Source organism: Lepus europaeus, chromosome 10 (assembly GCF_033115175.1).
Source record: "Lepus europaeus isolate LE1 chromosome 10, mLepTim1.pri, whole genome shotgun sequence".
Classification (NCBI taxonomy): Eukaryota; Metazoa; Chordata; class Mammalia; order Lagomorpha; family Leporidae; genus Lepus; species Lepus europaeus.
Genome location: NC_084836.1, coordinates 87,410,007 through 87,433,076, shown reverse-complemented (window position 1 = coordinate 87,433,076; position 23,070 = coordinate 87,410,007). Strand labels below are relative to the sequence as shown.

Below are 23,070 nucleotides of genomic sequence, written 5' to 3'. Positions count from 1 at the left end.
GAACATCTGGATCATCTGTGGTTAACCATCTACTGATTAATTTGTCTCTTAGGTATAAATAATTTTCTTATTTTTTTCCAGAAGGTCCTTAATTTTTATTGTATGATGCAATATGTAAAAAGAATATGTAGAAGTAGATAGCACTGAAAGTAAATATTTACCTTAAGAGACTAGCACATCCTCTCCTCTGGGTTAGGACTCTAAGTCAATCTGATCTCTAGCTGAGCTAGCTCTAGGCTTTGCGCCAATTTTAAATTCAGGCCAATATTGGCTATGTTTTAAGGTCCCGATCAGGAATTTCCTTTAAACAAGGTTTGGGATCTGAGCCTTGGTAAGACTCTAGAGATTTCTCTATTCTTACAGTTCAGCTGCCAACATCCTACCAGAGGAAATTCTCTTTGTTTATAGGCCACACCAGCTATCTCAGTTGCTAAAGTATTCTCTTCATAACCTGCCCCAGATTTTAGTACCATCGCATATTCCTTCACCCTGCTAGCACTGGCACGTGCTTTCACAAGTGTGCCGCCTTCCCTTTGATGAACACACTTCAGGTGGGACAGGTTTGGTTCTGTTTTTTCATCTCTTCTTCTTTAACACTCCTTTGCACCTGATAAAGGGCCACTATGACTCGGGAAAATGTCTTGAGTGATCCTGCTCTACCTCTAGTCTTTCTTAGGCCACTGTCATATACTTAATGAAAATCTCATGCGCCTTAATGAATCACTCACACTTCTTCGCTCTGCTCTAAGCCTTTGGTGTCTTAACATTTGCTGAAGGCTTCAAAGAGAAAAACTGGTGGTGGATGCAAAACTCACCTACAACTAAAGCTTTTCAGGACTTCATCACATCAGCTTACATGTGGCCATAAAGAGTTCATTACAAGTTTGGCTGGTTTCTCTTTATACCCACCGATGTCAGTTTTACTCCCCATCTGCTACTCTGCCAGGACATGAAGTAGTGAAGAGATTTTTGTCTCAAAGAAAGGCTTATCTCTTTCTGAAATTCAGATTTATTGATATTTTTTGCCCTTCTCATAGAAAGGCACACAAATAGCCAACAGGTATATTTAAAAATGTACAGCATCACTAATCATTAGAGAAATGCAAATTAAACCACAGTATCACCTCAGTTCAGTTATCTGGGCTAATACCAAAAGACAAAAGACAGTAAGTGCTGGAGAGAATGTGGAGAGAGGGGAATGCTTACACACTGTTGATGGGATTGTGAACTAGCACAGCCACTGTGTAAAACAGTATGGAGGTTCCTTAAAAACTTAAGAGTAGTGCTACCATGTGAACCAGTAACCCCACCAGTGGATGTAAATCCAAAGGAAATGAAATTAGTATGATGAAGAGATATCTGCATTTCCCATGCTTATTGCAGTGCTACTCACAGAGGTAAGAAATGGATACCTCCTAAGTGTCTATCAACTGAGGAAAGGATAAAGAAAATGTGGTATATGCACATAATGGAATATTACTATGTCAATAGAAAAAGGATAAATCTTGTCATTTGCAACGTGGATGGAAGGGAAGCACAGAAAGATAAACACTGCATGATCTCACACATAGTGGAATCTCACAGAAGTTGAAAGTAGAACAGTGGGTACCAGAGCCTGGGGAGGCCAGGGGAGAAAAAGGGATGGAGAAAGGTGGGATAGCAGTTACAAAGTTATAGTTAGATATGAGAATTAAGTTCTGGTGTTCTATTTCACATAATTGTGGCTATGGATAACAACAATGTACTGTATTTTTTAAAATGCTGCAAGAAAGGATTTGGAATGTTTTTGCCAAAAAGAAATGACAAGTGCCTGAGGAGACAGATATGATTACTCTGATTTAAATGCTACACCCTATACAATATATACATGAGTCAAAACATGACGTGGTACTCCGTAAATACACACAATTTTTATGTGTCAAAGAAAAAGTACTGAGAATCATTTCCATAAAATAAACATGATAGATTCTACATCAGGACTGCAAAAACTCTACTGCAGGTGAAATAGCAGGTTTTTTTCTATGTAATCCTGAATGCAGAGTTTAGAATATTAGATTAGAAACATCAAGGATTGGAAACAAAGACATACAGAGTCTACACATCTGTATCCACACAGATAGTTTTGCTTCTTTGTTCCTATCATACCTTATCCCAGGCAAAGAAAGGATGTATTATTTTCACATTATAGATGAAGGCTCTGAAATTCAGAGAGGTAGAGTGATCACACCATGACTTCTTCTTCTTCTTCTTTTTTTTTTTTTTTTTTAAGGATGTGCCTTGGATTGGAAATCCTCCTGGCATTTTTTTTTTTTTTTTAAAAAACAGGCAGAGTGGATAGTGAGAGAGAGAGACAGAGAGAAATGTCTTCCTTTGCTGTTGGTTCACCCTCCAACGGCCGCTGCGGCCGGCGCATCGCTCTGATCTGAAGCCAGGAGCCAGGTGCTTCTCCTGGTCTCCCATGGGGTGCAGGGCCCAAGGACTTGGGCCATCCTCCACTGCCTTCCCTGGGCCATAGCAGAGAGCTGGCCTGGAAGAGGGGCAACAGGGATAGAATCCGGTGCCCCAACAGGGACTAGAACCTGGTGTGCCGGCGCCACAAGGTGGAGGATTAGCCTGTTGAACCACGGCTCTGGCCTACACCACAACTTCTAACATGCAAGGAGTGGGTTGGACACTTAGGCTCCAAGTTCCTGGAGTGGCATCCATCCTGATAATGCCCAAAGAACTAATCAGATGTGCCAAGGATAGAAATCTCAGAATGACCTTGTAAACTTTCCTATTTGAAAGACTTTACAAGCATAAAAAAAGAAAATATTAAGAACAAAATGTACCTATTGAGTTTTCATCCAGATTCAGTCCTGTTTCACTACCATGTGGCTCGCACAAGGCTCAGCACCACAGGGCAGAGGAAGATCACAAATAAACATTTTTTTTGAGTAAATGAAAAAGTAAAAATGGGAAGCTATTATCCTGAAAGATGTCCTAAGGTGACACTGCCATCGTAACGAAAGGTAACTTCTCGTAGATCCAGCTAGAAAACAACAGACTACTACAAAAAGATTTTCTAGAATATTTTTAAAGAGATTTGTTATTACGCAAATATATTTTTTGTCAATCCAGTCAGTAACTCAAAAGGTAAAACAGGCAGTAGTTTGGGAGAATATAAACATTCATCCTAACGCAGACTTGGCTACAAACCAAGGGAACTATTTCTTTTGAACTACATCATTTCAAGTGTAAGGCCCAAAAGAATTAATCAGATGTGCCATAATATCAAAAATAATATATTTAGAAATTTCTCACTTGAAAATAATTTTAAAAGTATGGAAGAGTTCAAGAAACACCCAAGCATCCCTTACCAAATTTCACTATCACTGATTGCCTTGAAATGTGCTTTTTATTCATCCATCTATCCATGTATCCACATATTTTTCTAAACCATTAAGATATTATATATGTTATTGCCCTTTACCCATATATCTTCAAGGCACATTTTTAAAGAACATTTTCCTTCGCATCACAATAATCCAATTCAGTAAATTTAATAATATAACAATAATTTTTGCTACCCATATTCCTTATGAAAATTGAGTTAATAATATATTTATAGTTTTCCCTGCTCCTCCATATAGGATCTAGTCTAAGACCAGTTATTGCAGTTAGCGCCATTTAATCTGCAACATTTCTGTAGTATTTCTTAAATCACATTGACAATTTTTTTATTTTGGTGCAAAAAATGGAAATCTATGCATTATTTTTCATAATATGCATTTTCTGTGAACTTTTTGAAGACCTTCTTTTTGGATTTGGATTTTTTTTTTTTTACAATTTGACATTGACAATTTTAAAAATTTCTATATTAATAGCATGTCCTTCATTTTAGATTTGTCTAATGTTTCTTCATGATTAGGCTCAGGTTACACACTTCCAGATAGAATGCTACATACATGATATTGTGTCCTTCTCAGGTTTTCACATCCAGAAGCACTTATCATCCATCTGCCCCTCAGGGAGGCTGTTAATTCTGATCACATGGTAGAGATGTTGTATGGTTTCTCCATTATCTAGTTATTATTTTTCCCTGAAACTAATAAGTCTGTGGAGAGATACTTTAAACCTATGAAACAGCCTATGCCTCCTCAAGGATGAATTTTTATAACAGCATTTTCATTACTGTTTTAAACAGTGATCTCTATCTAGCAAGAGAAATCTAATTTCACTTATTATACTTGAATTCCATCAGTTTTAGTATGCGTTTTTATTACAGTAGTCCATACACACTGGGTATTTACTAAAAACTATTCATTAACTGTCTGCTATCTGAGTAGGATATGGGCTATGTGCTGTGCTTTGGATTCCATAAAAATAAATCTCTTTATGTAACACTACAGAGGGGTTTAAAAATTAAGTTATAAAATGGCAAGAATGTTCTTTTTAAAATAAAACTGTAAAAGAATCTAGGTCTATTTATTCAAATTAGAAATGGATTCTAGTTACAATGATATTGATCATTCTGCAGCCTTTTCTAAGCAGCATGATTTTGAGATGAGCTTCAATTCAAAGCTTTTTAAACTTGAATGAAACACAGCTAGCTTATCTAAAATGCTCAAATGGTCAGGTGGCTTTAGGTGCTGGGTTTAGCAACAAGAATAAAGAAACTTTTTGGCCGGCGCCGCGGCTCACTAGGCTAATCCTCCGCCTCGCGGCACCGGCACACCGGGTTCTAGTCCCGGTCGGGGCACCGATCCTGTCCTGGTTGCCCCTCTTCCAGGCCAGCTCTCTGCTGTGGCCCAGGAGTGCAGTGGAGGATGGCCCAAGTGCTTGGGCCCTGCACCCGCATGGGAGACCAGGAGAAGCACCTGGCTCCTGGCTTCAGATCAGCGCGGTGCGCCGGCCGCAGCGGCCATTGGAGGGTGAACCAACGGCAAAGGAAGACCTTTCTCTCTGTCTCTCTCTCACTGTCCACTCTGCCTGTTAAAAATAAAAAAAAATTTTAAAAAAAAGAAACTTTTGGAAAGCAGGGCAAAAAAAATTTTTTTAATCTAAAAAGTCATTTTTAAATTAAAAAAAGAAGTTTTTAATATGCCTTCTTACTCATTTTGCTTCCATGGCTCTCAACACTATAGGAGAACACGCTCCACAAGCCAGTCATCACACTGAACAAGGATGCCACTAGTTGAGTAACTCTCTCAAAGGAGCCAAGAAATGGTGGTGATGAGGAAGAGGTAGCCCTGAGGCCTACTCTATCTACTCTTTTCAACCCAGCTTCTCTTCTGTAACTTAGTCTTACTTACAATGCAGTAAAATTCCAGCTTTTATGACAAATGGATGTTTTTGTTTTGTTTTGATTTTTAAGTCTAGAATTCAGCAGCCAAAACACAAGTGTTTTTGTTTTTTAGTTCACAGGCTCAGGAAGAATGTGAGGGGAATTAACTTTCTGCAAGGTAAATCAAAAACATAATTTACAAGTGTGGCAAGAGGAGTGGCTGTATCTGCTGTCCCAATCAAGAATACCAGCTGGAGAATTTACCAACAGCATGAAAACTATGCCTACTAGATGTCAAGCAATAGCAACTGGAGGCCACACATCTTTGGGATCAGCACAGACTCCACTCTTTATTACCTATATTTCATCTAAAATGGTGAGGTGTCTTCCACAGGCCACCAGCAGGGATAATGAGAGCAGTTCCACACAAGGAACTTTGTAACATGACCATATCCCATCAGCTGGCTTCAGTGCTAAAGGCTACCTCATCTATCTTTTTATTATTATTATAATAAAGCAATCTTAGTTCAGCATCAACACTGAAGGAATGAGAGAAACTCAAATGACTCCAAGCCATTCTTGTGCAAGGATTCTTGTGGCTTATGAGGCTTGCTTTATATCTGGAACTATTTTGTCACTGAGAAGAAATGAATGTTCTAAAAATACTTAGTGGAATAACCATGTTCCCACTCATTCTTTAATCCTGTGCTATTCATCATGGTAGCCACTAGCAACTTGAGGCTATTTAAATTGAAATTAAGATTGAAAAACTCAGTTCTTTAGTCAAATTAGCCACATTTCAAGTGCTCAACAGCCACACGTGACTAGTGAACACCATACTGAACAGTATAGACATAAAATATTTCCAGCATCATAGAAAATTCTGAAAGACAGTGCTAAAACCTTAAATCACCTTTACAATGGGTAATTCTAATTCTCTTCTCTAAACAGTATGGAATAAAGCAATCTTTATGCATTCTCTTATGAAACAGGTCTATGACGAGGAAGTCTTCAAAAAAGTTGATGGAAAATGTATACTATGAGAAAACTGCACATGGATTACAAAAATCTTTTGCTCCAAAATAAAATTCCCATTTAATTCCATTTTCCATGAGTTTTTGGAAGCCTCTTGTAACAGCCAATCTTTGTCTGATGAGATGTCCTTATACACAGAAGCCCTGTGAAGCTACTGGCGTGCTGGATAATGGACAGAGAACAGCTCGAATGAACATTACGTGACAAATGAGCAATAAGCTATTCTTTATTACATTTATCCTTTACTTATTAATGATTCAGTCTGTTAGATGGTTTATAACAAAAGTTTTCTTATTTTGTATTTTCAAATGTACAGAATAAATCACTTCTTGTAAAGAAGAGGCTGCTCAATTTCACATCACAGTTTTTGCAACTTGTACTCTAATGCCAAGTAAACATCAGATACCATAGCTACTTCTAAAAATGTTATGAACAAGATGAACATGAACCCAATATAAAATAAAATCTACAAATGATATTTCTTACTCCCAGAATCCACTACCATGAGCCCAGAGAAGACAAGCAACTCTAGAGGTGATGTGTGAACACCTACATGATTGCCACGACTCAGTGAGGGATGTGTGTGCCTTTGGCACACAAGGCCAAAGAACGTTGACTGCCCACAAAGGCATCATACCAGGGCATGCCAAATCACGCTGGCACATAAGCCAGCTCATCTGCAAACAGGTCAGCCACCTCTGCCATCAAACACACAAGGAATGCTTCACAGGGACTAAGCTTTCTTTGCCTCAGTTGCCTTTAACTATTATAATATCCATTACACAATTACCCAGTTATGTTACCACATCAGCTTCATTCTCATTTTCCATTCCCAACCCCCAATTTCCTCTTTGCTAGTTCTTTATAATGAACAAAAAGGAGCAAGTTGGGAAAAATAAAAAGTTTTTCTTCATCCTCACTTGCTTTGTCACTGAGAGCAAAAAAGAACTGCAATTTTTCTTTGGAATTATTAACTGTTCTTAATCAGATTCTTATAAAGACTACCTAGCTACTGCCAGTGAAAGGCTGAAAACATCCATCCATATCAATGTAGCTGCTTAGAGCTACATTCAATGGCAACAGGGTTCTCAGGTTATGACCTAGTTTTTCCCACTTACCTTGGCCTTCCCATCCTGGGCTGACATATATCCAACACACATGCTCTCAGTCGTGTGGCTCCACAGAAACTCCACTGCCATGAAAGAGAACACAAATAGGCACATTCAGATCACAGATGGAAAATAAATCTTTGCTTTTTAATAGAACAGTTAAAGATAGCTTTATATTTAACACACTCAGTTCCCCCACTTTCCATTTGCTCCTTCATAAATGTCAAGATGATTTAGTGCTCAAAACTGTGTAATGCCATTTACTGTGAAATGAAAAATGTATTTCTTTCTTGTCAAAACTTATGATTATTACATGTAAAATAAATGCTCTTCTGTTTGAAACTTGTAACATTAAACATGCACACACAAACTAATACATACTGTACATGGTGATTTAGTAAATGTAATATTCCATAAGATAGTTTCTTTTCAAATTCACACACACACACACACACACAGTCTTGATTTCTAAATATCATTCTCCATGAAAGGGAAACAGGGTTCCTTAGAAAAATGTCAATTCCAGAAACAGGACAGAGAAAATAATAAATGAATCTTGTGCCAGAATGCAAGGAAATGCCCAAAGAATGAAGAGGACTTGTGAAAGGCACACAGTTCAGCTTGAAGGGCCCCCACTAGCCAAATCTGTGCCTATCAAAACAAATAACGTGACAAATGAACTATAACCACTGCAAAAATAAGAACTAATGAGTCCACACTGACCCAGACAAGTAAGTTAGTAAATGAAGGAGAAACCAAAGCTCTTCCCTTTTAGCACAATGTCAACTAATAAATAGAGAAGAAAGCGGGGGCCGGCGCTGTAGGCGTAGCAGGTAAAGCCACCGCCTGCATTGCTGGCATCCCATATGGGCGCCAGTTTAAGTCCCGGCGGCTCCACTTCCAATCCAACTCTCTGCTATGGCCTGGGAAAGCAGTAGAAGATGGCCCAAGTCCTTGGGCCCCTGCTCCCACTTGGGAGACCTGGAAGAAGCTCCTGGCTCTTGGCTCTGGATTAGCGCAGCTCCAGCCATTGCAGCCATCTGGCCATCTGGGGAGTGGATCAGCGGATGGAAGACCTCTCTCTCTCTCTCTCTCTCTCTCTCTCTCTCCCTCCCTCCCTCCCTCCCTCCCTCCCTCCCTCTCTCTGCCTCTCCTCTCTGTGTAACTGTGACTTTCAAGTAAAATAAACAAATCTTTAAAAGAAAAAAAGAAGAAAGAACTAGAAAGTCATTCTAGCTGCTAAAACTGCTAAGTAAAAATTGAAGATGGACAGGCTATATTTACATAATCTCAACATATTTCCTTACAAAACTTTTATTAAACATAAAGGTGCAAAAATGTAAGTAAACTGTGGAAAAAATGTGATGGGTTTCAACTTAACCATATGATCAGAGCTAACATCACCAACTAGAGCACAAATTCACACTATGGGCCTTCTGATAGGATGCCTTAACACACAACACCACTTCTACAGCATTCCTCCCAAAACAGCATAAGCAGAACTGAATGAGGAAACACCAAGCAAAACTAATACACTAAATAATTGGTTCAAGGGCGGCCATTTGGCCCAGTTTAGACATATCCCATACTGGAATGCTGGGTTTTTTAAATCTTGGCTTCACTTCTAATTCTAGCTTCCTGCTAATGTGCATCTTGGGAGGCAGCAGGTGATGGCTCAACCAGTTGGGTCCCTTACACCCACATGGGAGACATGGACTGAGTTCCCAGTTCCTGGCTTTAGCCTGCTGAGCCCCAGTTGCTATAGGCATTCAGGGAATGAACCAGCAGATGGGAGATCGAAAGATATCTGTCTCTCACTCTTCTTAAATAAATACTTAAACAAAATAAATAGCTGTTTCAAGCTCTTCAAAAATGCAAGTGAGAAAACAGAAAGAAAGTTGAGAAACAGTTCATTTAAAGGAGGCATGACTAAATACAATGTGTCATCCTGGATTGTATTCTAAACAAAAGGTTGGGGGATATTATAAAGGGGCAGCATCAAGATAATTGACAGAGTTTTCAAAAGGACTATGTGTTAGACAGCAATGCTGTACCGATAGTAAATGTTATGATCTTGATAACTATACTCTGAATATTTTTTAAAGATTAATTTATTTATTTGAGAGGCAGAGTTATAGAGAAAGGAGGGGGGGGGAGAGAGAGAGAGAGAGAGGGAGGGGGAGGGGGAGAGGGAGAGAGAGAGAGAGAGAGAGAGAGAGATCTCTTCCATCTGCTGGTTGACTCCCTAAATGGCCACAATGGCTAGGGCTGGGCCAGGCTGAAGCCAGGGGCTTCTTCCAGGTCTCCCACATGGGTGCAGGGGCCCAAGCACTTTCAGCCATCTTTCACTGCTTTTCCAGGCCATTAGCAGAGAGCTGGATAGGAAGTGGAGCATCTGGGACCCACACCACGCCCATATGGAATGCTGGCATCTCAAGCAGAGGTTTAACCTATTATGCCACAGAGCCGGTCCCTGAATATTTAGAACAGCCTTGTTCTTAAGAATTACACATTGAAGAATTAAAAGACCCTGAGATTGCCATCTTCCTCTCAAATATTAAAAAAAAAAAGTGTATGTGTATATGTATAAAACAGAGAGAGAGAGAGAGAGAGAGAGAGAGAGAGAGAGAGAAACGGGGAGGGAAAGAAAGAGGGACAGAAAAATAAACAGGGGAAAAATGAAAACCACAGGTGAATCCAGAAGAAATCATGGGTGTCCTTCGCACTATTCTTGCAACTTTTCTGTAAGTGTGAAATTAAATCCTAATGAAAAGTCATAAAAAAAATCGAATATATATATGGATATGCACAAAAATTCACCTTTAAGTACATGTTTTCTAAATTCTGAGTTTTTTCTCAGGCATTTTTGATGTTAAGTTTTGATGTCATTCTCCACTCCCTGATAATAAAACTACATGGCTCAGCACTAAACCCTTCCTGTCCCAAGCTAGTCATCTGTTTATATCTCTGAGCTAATTAAGCCTGAAGATGAGGGTTTGAGTTGAGGCACAAGCCTGAGATCAGTGCTCCTGGACTCTGAAGGCTTTGCCAGACATGTGGGGAGGAAAGAAACAGTAAAGGGCAAAACTGAGTTCCTCAGATACATGGCTCATTCCCTCATCATTAATTAATTATCAAACCTGCCAACCTGCTCACCAGACGCTCTGCTGAGGAGTGCAGGGACACGGCATCACGCAAGGCAGAGAGTTCTCTTCACCAGATGTTTCTTCTTCCCCACACGTCTGCTTTGAACTTCAAATATCTTGAAGTCCAGAGCAAGGTCTGGGATATTCTAAATCACTTAACACAGCAAAGGCACTTAAGTCTAAATGAAGTTCCCTACATTAGTGACAACAAATTATATTCAAATACAAAGTTAAGGCATTCCTAAAATTGCAGCTTCTTCATGTACTTCAAATATTAATGTGGCAAATGTGCAGGAACTGATTTTTTTTAATCCCCCCAGAAATCTTGAAAGTGAATTATAAAAACATACCTTTTCAAAAGAGGCAATTAAAAAATTTAAATGCATTATCCTCCCTAAAATTATAGCCTTCTTTTCAGAAATTCAACTTTTCTGGTTTCAGATACCAAGAGGTTTGAAATAAAACTGTTTCAATGGGGAGTGAAGAAAAGAGCAGTCTGTTTTAATGATGGTGGCATGTGGTTATTTGGAAATACATTGTCATAATTTCTGGCAGCTATGTTCTGTTAGGTGGCAATGAATACAAATTTACAGATGAGGATAGACTTTGATTGACTTCATCAAATAGCTACTTTTTTTTTTTTTCTGCCAGGCAGAGTTAGACAGTATGAGAGAGAGGGAGAGACAGACAGACAGAAATGTCTTCCTTCCGTTGGTTCACCCCCCAAATGGCCACTATGGCTGGCGTGCTGTGCTGATCTGAAGCCAGAAGCCAGGTGCTTCCTCCTGGTCTCCCATGCAGGTGCAGGGGCCCAAGGACTTGGGCCATCCTCCACTGCCTTCCCGGGCCACAGCAGAGAGCTGGACTGGAAGAGGAGCAACCGGGACAGAATCCGGCGCCCCGACCAGGACTAGAACCTGGGGTGCTGGCTCCGCAGGCGGAGGATTAGCCTAGTGAGCCGTGGCGCTGGCCTGAGTTTAGTAGTTCCTAAAGAAAGTAACCCAGTTTTTAGAAATTCATTCTTTACTGTATTCATATGTACTTATTATCCCTGCCTCATCCCAAAATGGTAATGTATTGTACTAACACATTATTTTTAAATACCAATCAATCAGCATATAGTGACAAGCTATTAATTCAGCTCAGCTTTAGAAATTCCAAAGAAATATCTATGATCTATAGACTGTTTCAGAAAAATCCACTGTGTTATTTTCATTTCATGAATAAGACAACTTAGTAAATTATTTCTTAGTTAAGTACTTTAAGGAGGCAGGAGAGGAAGAAACTAACATTTAGAATGTATCACGTGCCAGGCTTTGTCTGTCTTAGAACTCAGCGAAAATGAAGGACCTGAGGCTGAGAAGGAGAGTCATCTGGCTTAGGTCAACTTAGCAATGCACAAACTATGCCAGGTGACTCAAAAGTTTAAACTGTCTACAAGGTATAGCACAGCTAGGTGGTTACACTATAGGTTATTTTGCTTGGTTGTTTTAAAAACAGGGCCTGTTCTTCATAAAAATAAATGTTTGTAACTGGCTCATTTCCGGCTTCTGTACCTCTGCTTGCTTGATAATGGCCAAGGCCACCAGACTACGGTTTTTCCTGTCTTCTCTTGGCTGCAGCCACAAGGTAACACAGTTGGCACCAAGGTCGGTGACACCCTGCTTGACCCTGACTGGGAACAACTGAATAATTAAACTGTTACATTTTTCAATAAGGTTACAAAGAAACTGGCTGATTGGCTAACTGCTTCTCGCTTCTGTATGCCTGCTTTCTGCTTGCACAAGCCCCCAACTGTAATTAAATGACTGATAAAAAGTTGGTTTTGCCTTTATAAACCCCCTGCTACTGCAATTCAGGGCTGTCTTTTCCAGACTTTCTCTGTGAGAGGGCAGTCACCAGCTAACTAAGATTTCTAATTTGACCTCAAAAGTGTCACTGTGTTTTTAATCTGTGCGCCCCACAACAAAACCAGAGTTCAAGCTGGGTTCTTGGACACCCAAATCTGTGGTCTCCCACTGTTCTATTATTCTGAAATTTACTTAGCACAAATATAAAGAATAACAATTAACATTGCATTTTAAGAATATTAAATTCCTTACAAACATCAAAGGACCACTAAACATCAAACACAAACACCAACGACAACTCTTAAAACGTTTTAAATATCTCTTAAGGGAAGCACTTAATATTATAACAAAACTCAGAGGCCACAAAAGATGGCTATGATCAATACATTTAATATATTAAAGGGTTTATAGGAGTGGGCATTTGGCACCACAGGTGAGATACCCACATCCCTAACAAGGCACCTGCGTTTACGTATGGTTCTGCTTCTAACACAACTTCCGCCCAAAGAGTACCCTGAGAGGCAGCAGGTTCCAGTGCTTGGGTCCCTGCCACCCACTTGGGAGACAGGACTGAGTTCCAAGCTTCTGGCTTTGATCTGGCCCAGTTCCAGCTGTTACAGACATTTGGGAAATGAACCTAGAGATTGAAGTCTATCTCTTTCTCTGCCTTTCAAATAAAGACAAAAAGAAATTTAAAAAATGTATTTTTGCCATGTTAAAAAAATCAAGAAGTGAATGCCAAACTTGGGAAAATATCTGCAATTCACAGCATAGACAAAGGGCTAGTTTTCTTAATAAGTTTGCTATACAAATCTATTCGACAAATATTCAAAGAGAAAGCAAAAAGGACATGAATAAAAGGGAATATGAATAGCCCTAAAATATATGAAAAGATGTTCTACTTTATTCATATTGCAAGAAGCACAAATTTAAATCACAGAATACTACTATTAAGTTTCAGATACCAAGAGGTCTGAAATAAAAGTGTGTCAGTTGAGAGTGAAGAAAAGAGCAGTCTCTTATATAACGGTATATGTCGTTTGGAAATACATGTCATAATTTCTGGTAGTTATGTTCTATTAGATTGCAATGAACACTGTCATTACTCTCAGAATTGCAGGTTTAGGTTCCTGCTAGCCTCTGGTCACATTTTCAACAAGCTATCAATAAGTAACCTTATTTCATGTGTGCTTCTGTTTTAAAAAGGTTTAAGATATATTTCATGATACATGAGTGCTTCAAAAGACCACAGAGGGTCCCGCACTGTGGCATGGCATGTGGAGACATCACCTGTAGTACCAGTATCCCTTGTGGGTGCCAGTTTGAGTCCTGGCTGCTCTACTTCCAATCCAACTCCCTGCCATGGCCTCTGCCTCGGCCTCCGCCTCCCCCTACCCCTTCCTCTCTGCTTCTCCTCTCTGTGTAACTCTGACTTTCAAATAAATAAATACATATTAAAAAAAAAGGTTCATGGGGCCGGCTCTGTGGCGCAGCATGTTAATGCCCTAGCCTGAAGCGCCAGCATCCCATATGGACGCCAGTTCGAGATCTGGCTGCTCCGATCCAGCTCTCTACTATGGCATGGGAAAGCAGTGAAGATGGCCCAGGTCCTTGGGCCTCTGTACCCACGTGGGAGACCTGGAAGAAGCAGCTCCTGGCTCCTGATCGGCACGGCTCCGGCCATTGTGGCCAGCTGGGGAGTGAACCATTGGATGGAAGACCTCTCTCCCTCCCTCCCTCCCTCCCTCCCTCTTTCTCCCTCTCTCTGTGTAACTCTTTCAAATAAACAAATAAATCTTAAAAAAAAAAAGTCCATGGAAAATGAATTAAAATTTTTATTTTGATGCAAAAATTTCTTTGAAATCCATGCATATAAGAGCTTTTCAAAAGGTTCACATAAAATGCACATTATTTAAAAACTATGCATAGATTTCAAATTTCTTGCACCAAATTTGTCTTTTAATTAAACCTTTCCACAAACTTGTTTGAAATTTCTTTATATATTTAGGAATACATTTTTTCTATGTCCAAAGAATAAACAAAAATAAAAAATACCATACCCTACAACTTCCCCAAATTATCTTTCCATTAGAAATAAAAACCATTATGGGGCAGGCATTTGATATAGCAGTTAAGACACCACTTGGGATACTCACATCCTAAATGGGAATGCCTAGGTACACGTCCTGGCTCTGCTCCAGACTGCAGCTTCCTACCAACGTGCACCCTGAGAGACTATTAGGAATGCCCAGATCATGAAAAGACCTCCATCAGAAAGCATTAAGAACACAATAAAACAAGTTTCTCAGTAGATTTAATGTGAAACAATTGGACACAGAAATCCAGCAGTGCTTGACCCACACGGCAGATCCAGATTCAATTCTTAGCTCTCGGCTTTAACTCAGCCTCCTCCTAGCTGTTATGAGCATGTGGGGAGTGATCCAGCAAGTGGGAGATTTTTGTCCACCTTTGTATGTCTCTCTGCCTTTAAAATAAATAAAAGACTAGCAAACACTTATTTGTCTCAAGGGTAAAGTTTACATCACAAAGAACTTTTGCAACTATTTAGTTACTAGTTGTCTTGATTTACAATTTTTTAAATAAAATCAAACTTTTTTAAAGATTTGTTTTATTTACTGATTTATAATTAAAAGCCAGGAAATAGTAGTACAAACTTTGCTCAAAGTTTACAAAGAAAAATTACTGTTTCAGTAAAAGAGCAGCATTTCTTCACATCAGTCATCTCTAGTAGTCTATAATTTGGTTCCTGATTTAAGAGACTATATTTGAAACCGTCCCATACACTAAAAACTGAAGTTTATGGCAAAGGTATTAAAAACTGATTTTAGTAATACAGCAAACTTCAGAGACACTATTTAATTGGGATTTTTTTTCTATGTGTAATTATTACACGTGGGAACCATGAACTCTGCCAATAAGTAGGGTAAATGAATGGCATATCGTTATATGTGTGAACCTGCTGAAGTGCTGGCTATCACAGTCTTCAGTGTAGTCAAGATCAACCTTATTTCCATCTAGACAATCTCCTAAGACCATTGTCCTTTGGTAGTAGCTGGTGATGATTCACAACCTCAATTGCTGATTTTTCCATAAGCCAAAGTGCAGGAATTTGGTGCTACCCGAAATGCCCAAACCATGAAAAGACCTCCATTAGAAAGTATGCAGAATACACTAAAATAAATTTTTTAAAAAAGACTTATTTATTTGAAAGGCAGAGTTACAAGGGGAGATAGGGAGAAACTATCTGCTGGTTCACTTCCCAAATGGCCACAATGGTCAGGCTAGGCTGGGTCAAAGCCAGGAGCCAGGAGCTTCTTCCAGTTCTCCCACCTGGGTGCAGGGGTCCACACATTTGGACCATCTTCTGCTACTTTCCCAGGTACATCAGCAGGGAGCTGGTTAGGAAATGGAGCAGCAGGGACATGAATAAGCACCCATAAGAGATGCTGGCATCACAGTCAGCGGGTTAATGGCTAGGCCACAATGCTGGTCCCTAAAATAAGTTCTTGAGCATGTTTAACATGTGAAAAAAGCAGACACAGGGATTCAACAAGATTCTTCTCCACTAAGTGATTTCGCAACATATGGTGTCAGAGAATGAGTCAGGTGATGGTGAACTGAGCATGTGTTCCTCTAGAATGACAGGACATTCACGACACATTTGCTCATAACCTTAGGGGTAAGGCCTTTCCAGAGAATTGTATTTACTGCTTTCGCAAAAGCGAATTCAGTCTTGAGGATAGTGCTCTCAAGATTGGTTCCCCTTCAGTTTTAATGGTGCCCTGTTGTGTAAGGAAGTCCTAAGCCCAAAAGCAAGGCTTCTCTCCTACTGGCATTTTAATGACCACCTTCACTGACTAATACTGGGGATACAAAGTACCCCTGCATGGCTCTTCCCCCAGGATACCTCTTTCTGTTTCAAAATTATCCATGTTATCCTGCTTAAATTGAGTCAAACAAAACAAAGCTTCCTTACTAGGTTGCAGTTTTTCTGTCCAAACAGATTCTCTTTCCTAACAAGAAACCCTCAGCCACCCCTTGTTTTTTTAAAAAATATTGTCTTCCAATTGTTAACAGCCCCCAGCTGCACTGGCTCCCGCCCCCATTTAGAACCTCTCTGCTTGGCTTCACATGCCAGACTTTCTTGCAAAGAAAACAGAACTCTAAAATCAGAACCGTGTTGGTCTGGGCAGCTGCCAAGTCAGCAGCCGCTCCTTAGCCTTAGGTCGCATGGCATAGCCTGGGACATTTTGCACAGTGTTTAAGTTACTCTTTATTGAATAAAGAGAAATTCATTTATAAGAAGGGAAGATTGAGGAACCTTATATAAAACAGTCTCCTCTTATCAACCCCTGGTTGTTAGACTCTTTATAACACAGTAGGAGGTTCAACTTCACCAAAATAAAAATAACAACAATAATAAGCAAAGATGCTTTCCTGTCCTAATGTGGAATCCTTAAGATTCATGGAATGCATGTCCCATTATGGTCATGAAGGAACTGAGCTGGCAGGCTTCCCTGAAACACTTTCACTGCTGCATAGTCTCAGGAGCAATGGGACGGAGTTCTATAGAATCCTAGTTATGTCTGGCCAAGAAAATAATCATTTCCTCTTTTCAAGGCTCAATCAGATGTGTTCAAGACTAAAGAAGGATACTGACTAAAAAAGGATGATGTGGGTCAAATAGTAATACAAGCTCTAAAGGGCATTTTAATTCTCTTCCTGTCTTATCATTTTAATATATCTTAGAAACTTCCAGAAATAGGGGGCCATTGGTTGCAACTTTGAAGTTCTCTGGTAAACAAAAACCATTCAGTAAAATGAGTTTTATTGAAACATGATTGTATTTATTCAACAAATATTTCTTTGGGTTTATTTCATGCTGGAATAATCTCTATTACCCTCTGAGCAGATGAAAATGGGCTATAAAATTTGTCAAAATGTTTTCCAGAGACTTTTAGAAGAATCAGAGTTATATGAATTACATAATACCTAGCAATCTGTTCATAAATTTTCGTATCCTCTATTTCAGTTGGAAAACTCTGTAGCCAAAAAACAAAACTTCTTGATTAGATGATAGCTAGAACTATACTTATGATGGAAAAGAAAATTACAGATGAAAACCTCTATTTCCAATTTTTAAAGAATACATTATTTTTAAAGGAAGTAAAGGTCTTTAATAAACAAAGCAGCAAATTATAGCTACTGTAATCAACATTTTGGGGTTTTAAAACTGAAAATAACAATCTCAGAACACCACAACAGAAAAATGCTACTCTTAGTCACTGAAAAGTTTATGTCACGCCTGCTTTATTCATTTGATATCTTGGAAACTTACTTTGCATCCTTCTATCTGATTCTTAAATAAGAACTAAAATGCCAGCCTATTTCTGAAAACTATAGTGAAGATGTAATAAGTACAAAGCATTGATGATGCAATAAAGAAATGACCTTCCAACTACGACACTGGACCCTGTTACAGATCAAAATTTTATTTACATATTTAAGATAAAGTAAGTAGCATCACTAAAGGACTTTCCCTGACTATGAGCCTAAAAGCTAATTGGCCTTCTCTTTGTTGGTTTTAGGATCATGTGAACCCAGCAGAAATGCCTAATCATAAGGGTTCACAGTGGCGTGTGCCATGTAATGGAAATAAGTGATACTGCTGGTGCCCCAAATGAAGATCCTTTGAAGTGCATATGTTTATATGGGCTCGCCAAATTTTTAATGCCAGTAAAACCAAAGGCGGTTGGAATTGCAACTTACAGTTAAATGACCTTTTATCTTTTTAAAGTTCCAGGAAGCATCAATTCAATCTAACTTTTTTTTTTTTTTATCTTTAAACCATACTATGTTTTGGTGACAGCAACTAAAAAAATACTCAAGAAAGGATTTTGCTTATTGTGAAAAGAAGAGGGGAAACATTCCATTCAAGTTCTAATTGGCAACTGCAGAACAGTTTGACTTGAAAGAGTTAAGTCTAAAATGATAAAGAAACTCATTATCCTTTCAGGTAATCATGACAGAAACTGAAAACATCCTCACAGAATAAGGCATATGATCTACCACTTACACAGAGCTTAAGACCAAACAAAACTAAACAATACAACATTCAGAGATACAAAGAAAGATGAAAAAGCTGTAAGGAAAAGCTAGGGGGTTAACATGAAATAAAAGATGGAGGAAACAAAGCAGTAAGATCAGAGAGGCCCACATGGGGGCTTCAAAGATATGGGTAATGCGCAATTTCTTAGGTTGGGTGGCAGGTCCACAGGTGTTCATTTTATTATTATCTTTTATAACTTACAAATTTATTATGTCCTTCTTTTAAAAACATATGAAAGATTTCATAGTAAAAGATGAAAAAAATGGGAAAGTAGGGAGTAGGTGGACAAATGGAAGGATTGTATATATAAACAATGATCAGCATCATGGACATATTCCCAGATAGGAAAAAACCTGTAGTTACTTTCTAAATTGGAGTTAACTTAAAGGCAAGGTAACAGTTACCATGTGTGTTCATCAGGTTGGCTCTTGATGAACTGTGGGCCTAAAATCTGCTTAGAGTGAAGAACTCCAACATAGGCTTGGCACAAAAGATCATCAGCCAAAAAAATACAACCTTCTTTAACTCCTAAGAGCTTGTATGCTTCCTATCCTGGATTGCTCAAGATTTTCCTTAAATATATGGGGTCTGTTTCTCATTTCTCCCCATACTCACTGCTTCCTACTGATCACTCCAAGGCAGGAATCTCTGAACTTCACAGGGTCTGTGCAGTTGGGTCCAGGATAAAAAGGAAGAAATATACCTATAGAGTGATATTGGCTGTTTACTTCATATTTTTGCATATAGTCTAATTTCTTATAACTAATCACAAGCTTAAAATGGTAGAGAATTCATTTTTCCACTGGAAGGCTTGATGTGCCTTTGTTTACACAATTTATTAACCATACTATATACTGCAGCCTCAATAAAAAAGCACTTGTGTAGAGGCCTGGACAGCACATGTAATTGTACTTTAGCAGGTAAAAATATATTGGTTCTTTTTTTTTCTAAAAGCAGAGAGAAAATTAATTCTTTTCAGCTGTTTCATTCCAGGAACAACCATTTGCTTTACGTCAAATCTGCAATTTGTAGGCCAGACTTTGTCAGCATCTCATGATCTGAGGGGGTGGGAGGTGGCAGGATGAGTGCTGCAAACATGTTCACATCCAAACTCTCCTGATACAGGCTGTTTTCAGAGGCTGTCTTCTATGATCCATTTAAACTGTCACCAGATCTTCTTGTTCCTGGACACTCATCATTATCCAAAATTTCCAGCCCATATTGTTTGTTTTTGTAAGAGCATATGAGGATATTTCAAGTGACATTTAATTTTTCTGTAGAAGGAGTGCATTTTTTGAAAATTTCTCCTAGATAATAGAAAAGGTAACTCCATTTGGCGCTTCATTCATTCACCCAACAATCAGTGGACGCCTACTATGCCAGTAGATACAATGTTCAGTGTGACATTGTTCCTCCCCTCACAATCTTGTGGTGCAATTCTACAAACGGTAAAATTTTCTAATGACTGAAAAAGATATTTTAAACCCCTATGCTCCTCATGTGTATTTTTTTTTAATTTTAATTCTTTATTTATTTTTAGTTTTTCCCCATGTGTATTAATGGAGCTTACAGACCTGTTATCCATTTCTCTAAAACAACTGAATTCAGAAAAAAATATTTAAGTACTGGACTAACACAGAAGTGCAGACATTTCAATATCTGTTTAGGATGTGTTGTGGTAAGTATTACAAGACAGGCCAATGCAAGGCCAACTGCATGGTGCTAAGAGAGCACAAGGAAAGAGCAAGTTACTTGGGAAATTTTCCAAAAGATTCCAAGAAGATATGTATTTGATTTGGGTCTCAAAGAAGGAACTGTATTGGCCCAAGGCCTTCCCAGCACAGGGAAGAGCAGGCACAAGTTTTTTTGGCAGAAAACATTATCCTTGGGGAAAACCATACACTTTGGAAGGGCAGGTATTTAAGATGTTTGGGATGAGCAAAGGAAAAGAGGGCCTAGGCTGAATTAACACTGAACGCAGGATCTGGGGCAGGGCAGAGGAGGACTCTTCCCCTCAAGTTAGGTATATCCCATTTATCCTGTAGGAAAATGACCAGCAGAGGTAGGGCGCTTGCTCGCTCACTTGCTCTCTCCATCCCTCCCTCCCTCCCTCCCTCCTTCCCTCTGTGTGTGTGTGTGTGTGTGTGTTGGGGAAATGGTGTCTTGCTTGAAAAATTAAAAGTAGGGAGCACAGAAGTGATAGTAAGAGATATATGTTTTATTTTTTAGCATACATAGAAATTTACTCAATATTGGCTTAGACACAGAGTAAACTAATTACAAATACTTGTGTCACTTGTTTTGGCCACCATCCCTTGGATACTGTTGTGACTCTCAAGGTCAGGTTCTCATTTTGTCCCTTTATGCTTTGAAACAGTCTTCTCTCCTGACCATCTCAGGTTTGTGGCTCTCTGGGTCAACCGCAGGTGTTTCACACAGAGATAACCCTGGTGGCAGGATGGAGGTGGAAATGAGGGACAAATAGAGGCAGTGAGCCTGGATGTGAGGAGCTAAAGAGACAGATAGCTGGAAAAGAGTGATTAGGGACTGAAATGCAGGAGGATACTGGCCAGGTTTGTCCCAGTGGGACCCAAAGATGAGACCCAGGATTCACTGATGGAAACTGAGCTACCTTTAGATGCAGTAGACGTACCGTCATTTGTCATTGGAGTTCTTCAGACCATCTAGAGGGCCACTGGACAGTGGGAGGGTTTAAAAGTTTTAGTTATTTATTGCCTCATAATAAATTACCCTAGAATGTAATAATGTAAAACAACAGTATTTATTATCTTCCCGTGTTTACAGGTCAAACACTGAAGAATGCTTTTACTAGGGTGGTTCTTTCTTAGGATTTCTAAGGAAATTTCAATTAGGACACAGCCCAGGGCTGCAGTCACCTGAGATCACTCTCAACTCTGAGACTGCTGGCAGGGAGTTCTCTGTTCCTGGCTGACTCTTAGAAGGAGGTTGCAGCTTTTTGCTACACCGGTCTCCTGCTTAAGTGTCTTCCCAATATGGCCACTGGTCTCTCCCACAGTGAATGACCCAACAACGAGAGCATGGAGGAAGCTGTCATGCCTTTTCTGACCCACATCTTAGAAAGCTGCACATTGTCACTTCTGCCATATTCTTATTTGTTGATAGCAAATCTTTGATTTCTTAGTCAGACTTGAGGGGAGGAGAACTAAGATCCATATTTTGAAAAGAGAAATATCAACAACATGATGGACAAAGAACCTTTACTAAGGTCACACAATGGCACTATGAACATTCCTTCATATCTGAGGTTCCCCTGTTGTATTCCTGGATCAGGACACAGGCCAAACTTCAACAATGTCCTGCACCTGAGTCCTCTCAGCTCTGAAGCAGCCCACTGGGACTCTGGAAACTGATGTATTTGTCAAGAGAAAAGACTCAGTAATGGCTTCCTGGAAACTCCAAGTGGGAATGGGGTTTGACTGACACTTGAGGTATAATAGGAACATTATTTATGATTTTCAGAAAAGAAACTAGACACAGAAAAGGCTAAAGTTAGACCTTCTTCTGAGTATAGTAATATTCCTGCAATAAAAAAGTGATTGAATGACGTACAACCTTTTAAGTTTTTTTTTTTTTTTTTTTACTTTTGGGATTATTTTATTTGGATATGAAAGACATATAAGCTTTCCCAGATACTAGATATTACTGAGTATTGTGGAGAAGTACATTTATGAAGTTGTACTTTCATGAGAGTCTGAAAAAGCAATAAATGAGAAGTCAAAGTCCAAGCATAAGGCAACTTAAAGTTGTGGCCTGGTTTGGAACAAATGATAGATTATACACAAGGGAATTCACTTGATCTCAACGTCTGAGAAATCTCCTTTTACAAGTAGAGGTTTATGACAGACACTTCTCTTGTTTATGGGTCCAGTCTTCCACTATTAGAATACAAAATGAGCAATGTTTATAAAAGTTGGATACTTCCAATGCAGGTTATTCATTGTCACTGTTTGGAATCAACCTCTATTCAAAGTATAGAAGACAAGTATAGCTATAGTATAGAATGCAGTCCTTAAAAACTACAACAGTCGGGGCTGGCACTGTGGCGAAGCCAGTAAAGCCACCGCCTATGTGCTGCCATCCCATATGGGTACCAGTTTGAGACATGGCTGCTGCACTTCTGATCCAGCTCTCTGCAACGGCTTGGGAAAGCAGTAGAAGATGGCCCAAGTCCTTGGGCCCTTGTACCCTCATGGGAGACCCAGAAGAAGCTCCTGGCTTCGATCGGCACAGCTCTGACCGTTGCAGCCAATTGGGGAGTGAACCAGCGGATGGAAGACTCTCTCTGCCTCTCCTTCTCTCTCTGTTTAACTCTGACTTTCAAGTAAATAAATAAACCTTTAAAAAAAAAAAAACCTACAACAGTACTCTCATTCACAGAAGTTAAGCTGAAGTATGGCAGTAAGGGGGAAGAGAAAAGAAAAAAGGACATAAACTTTGGGGCCAGCACCATGGCTCACTTGGTTAATCCTCTGCCTGCGGCATTGGCATCCCA

General features: G+C 39.4%; 1 protein-coding gene across 6 annotated transcripts in view; it reads right to left on the bottom strand.

Moving 5' to 3' along the window:
• Positions 1–23,070, bottom strand: part of TASP1 (taspase 1) — a 274,377-nt gene that overhangs the window by 28,753 nt on the left and 222,554 nt on the right. For all 6 annotated transcript variants that reach the window (XM_062203858.1, XM_062203859.1, XM_062203857.1 and 3 more), the window contains one exon: positions 7,420–7,493. In XM_062203858.1, coding sequence (XP_062059842.1) covers positions 7,420–7,493 — 74 coding nt within the window. The remainder of the gene's footprint in view (positions 1–7,419; positions 7,494–23,070) is intronic.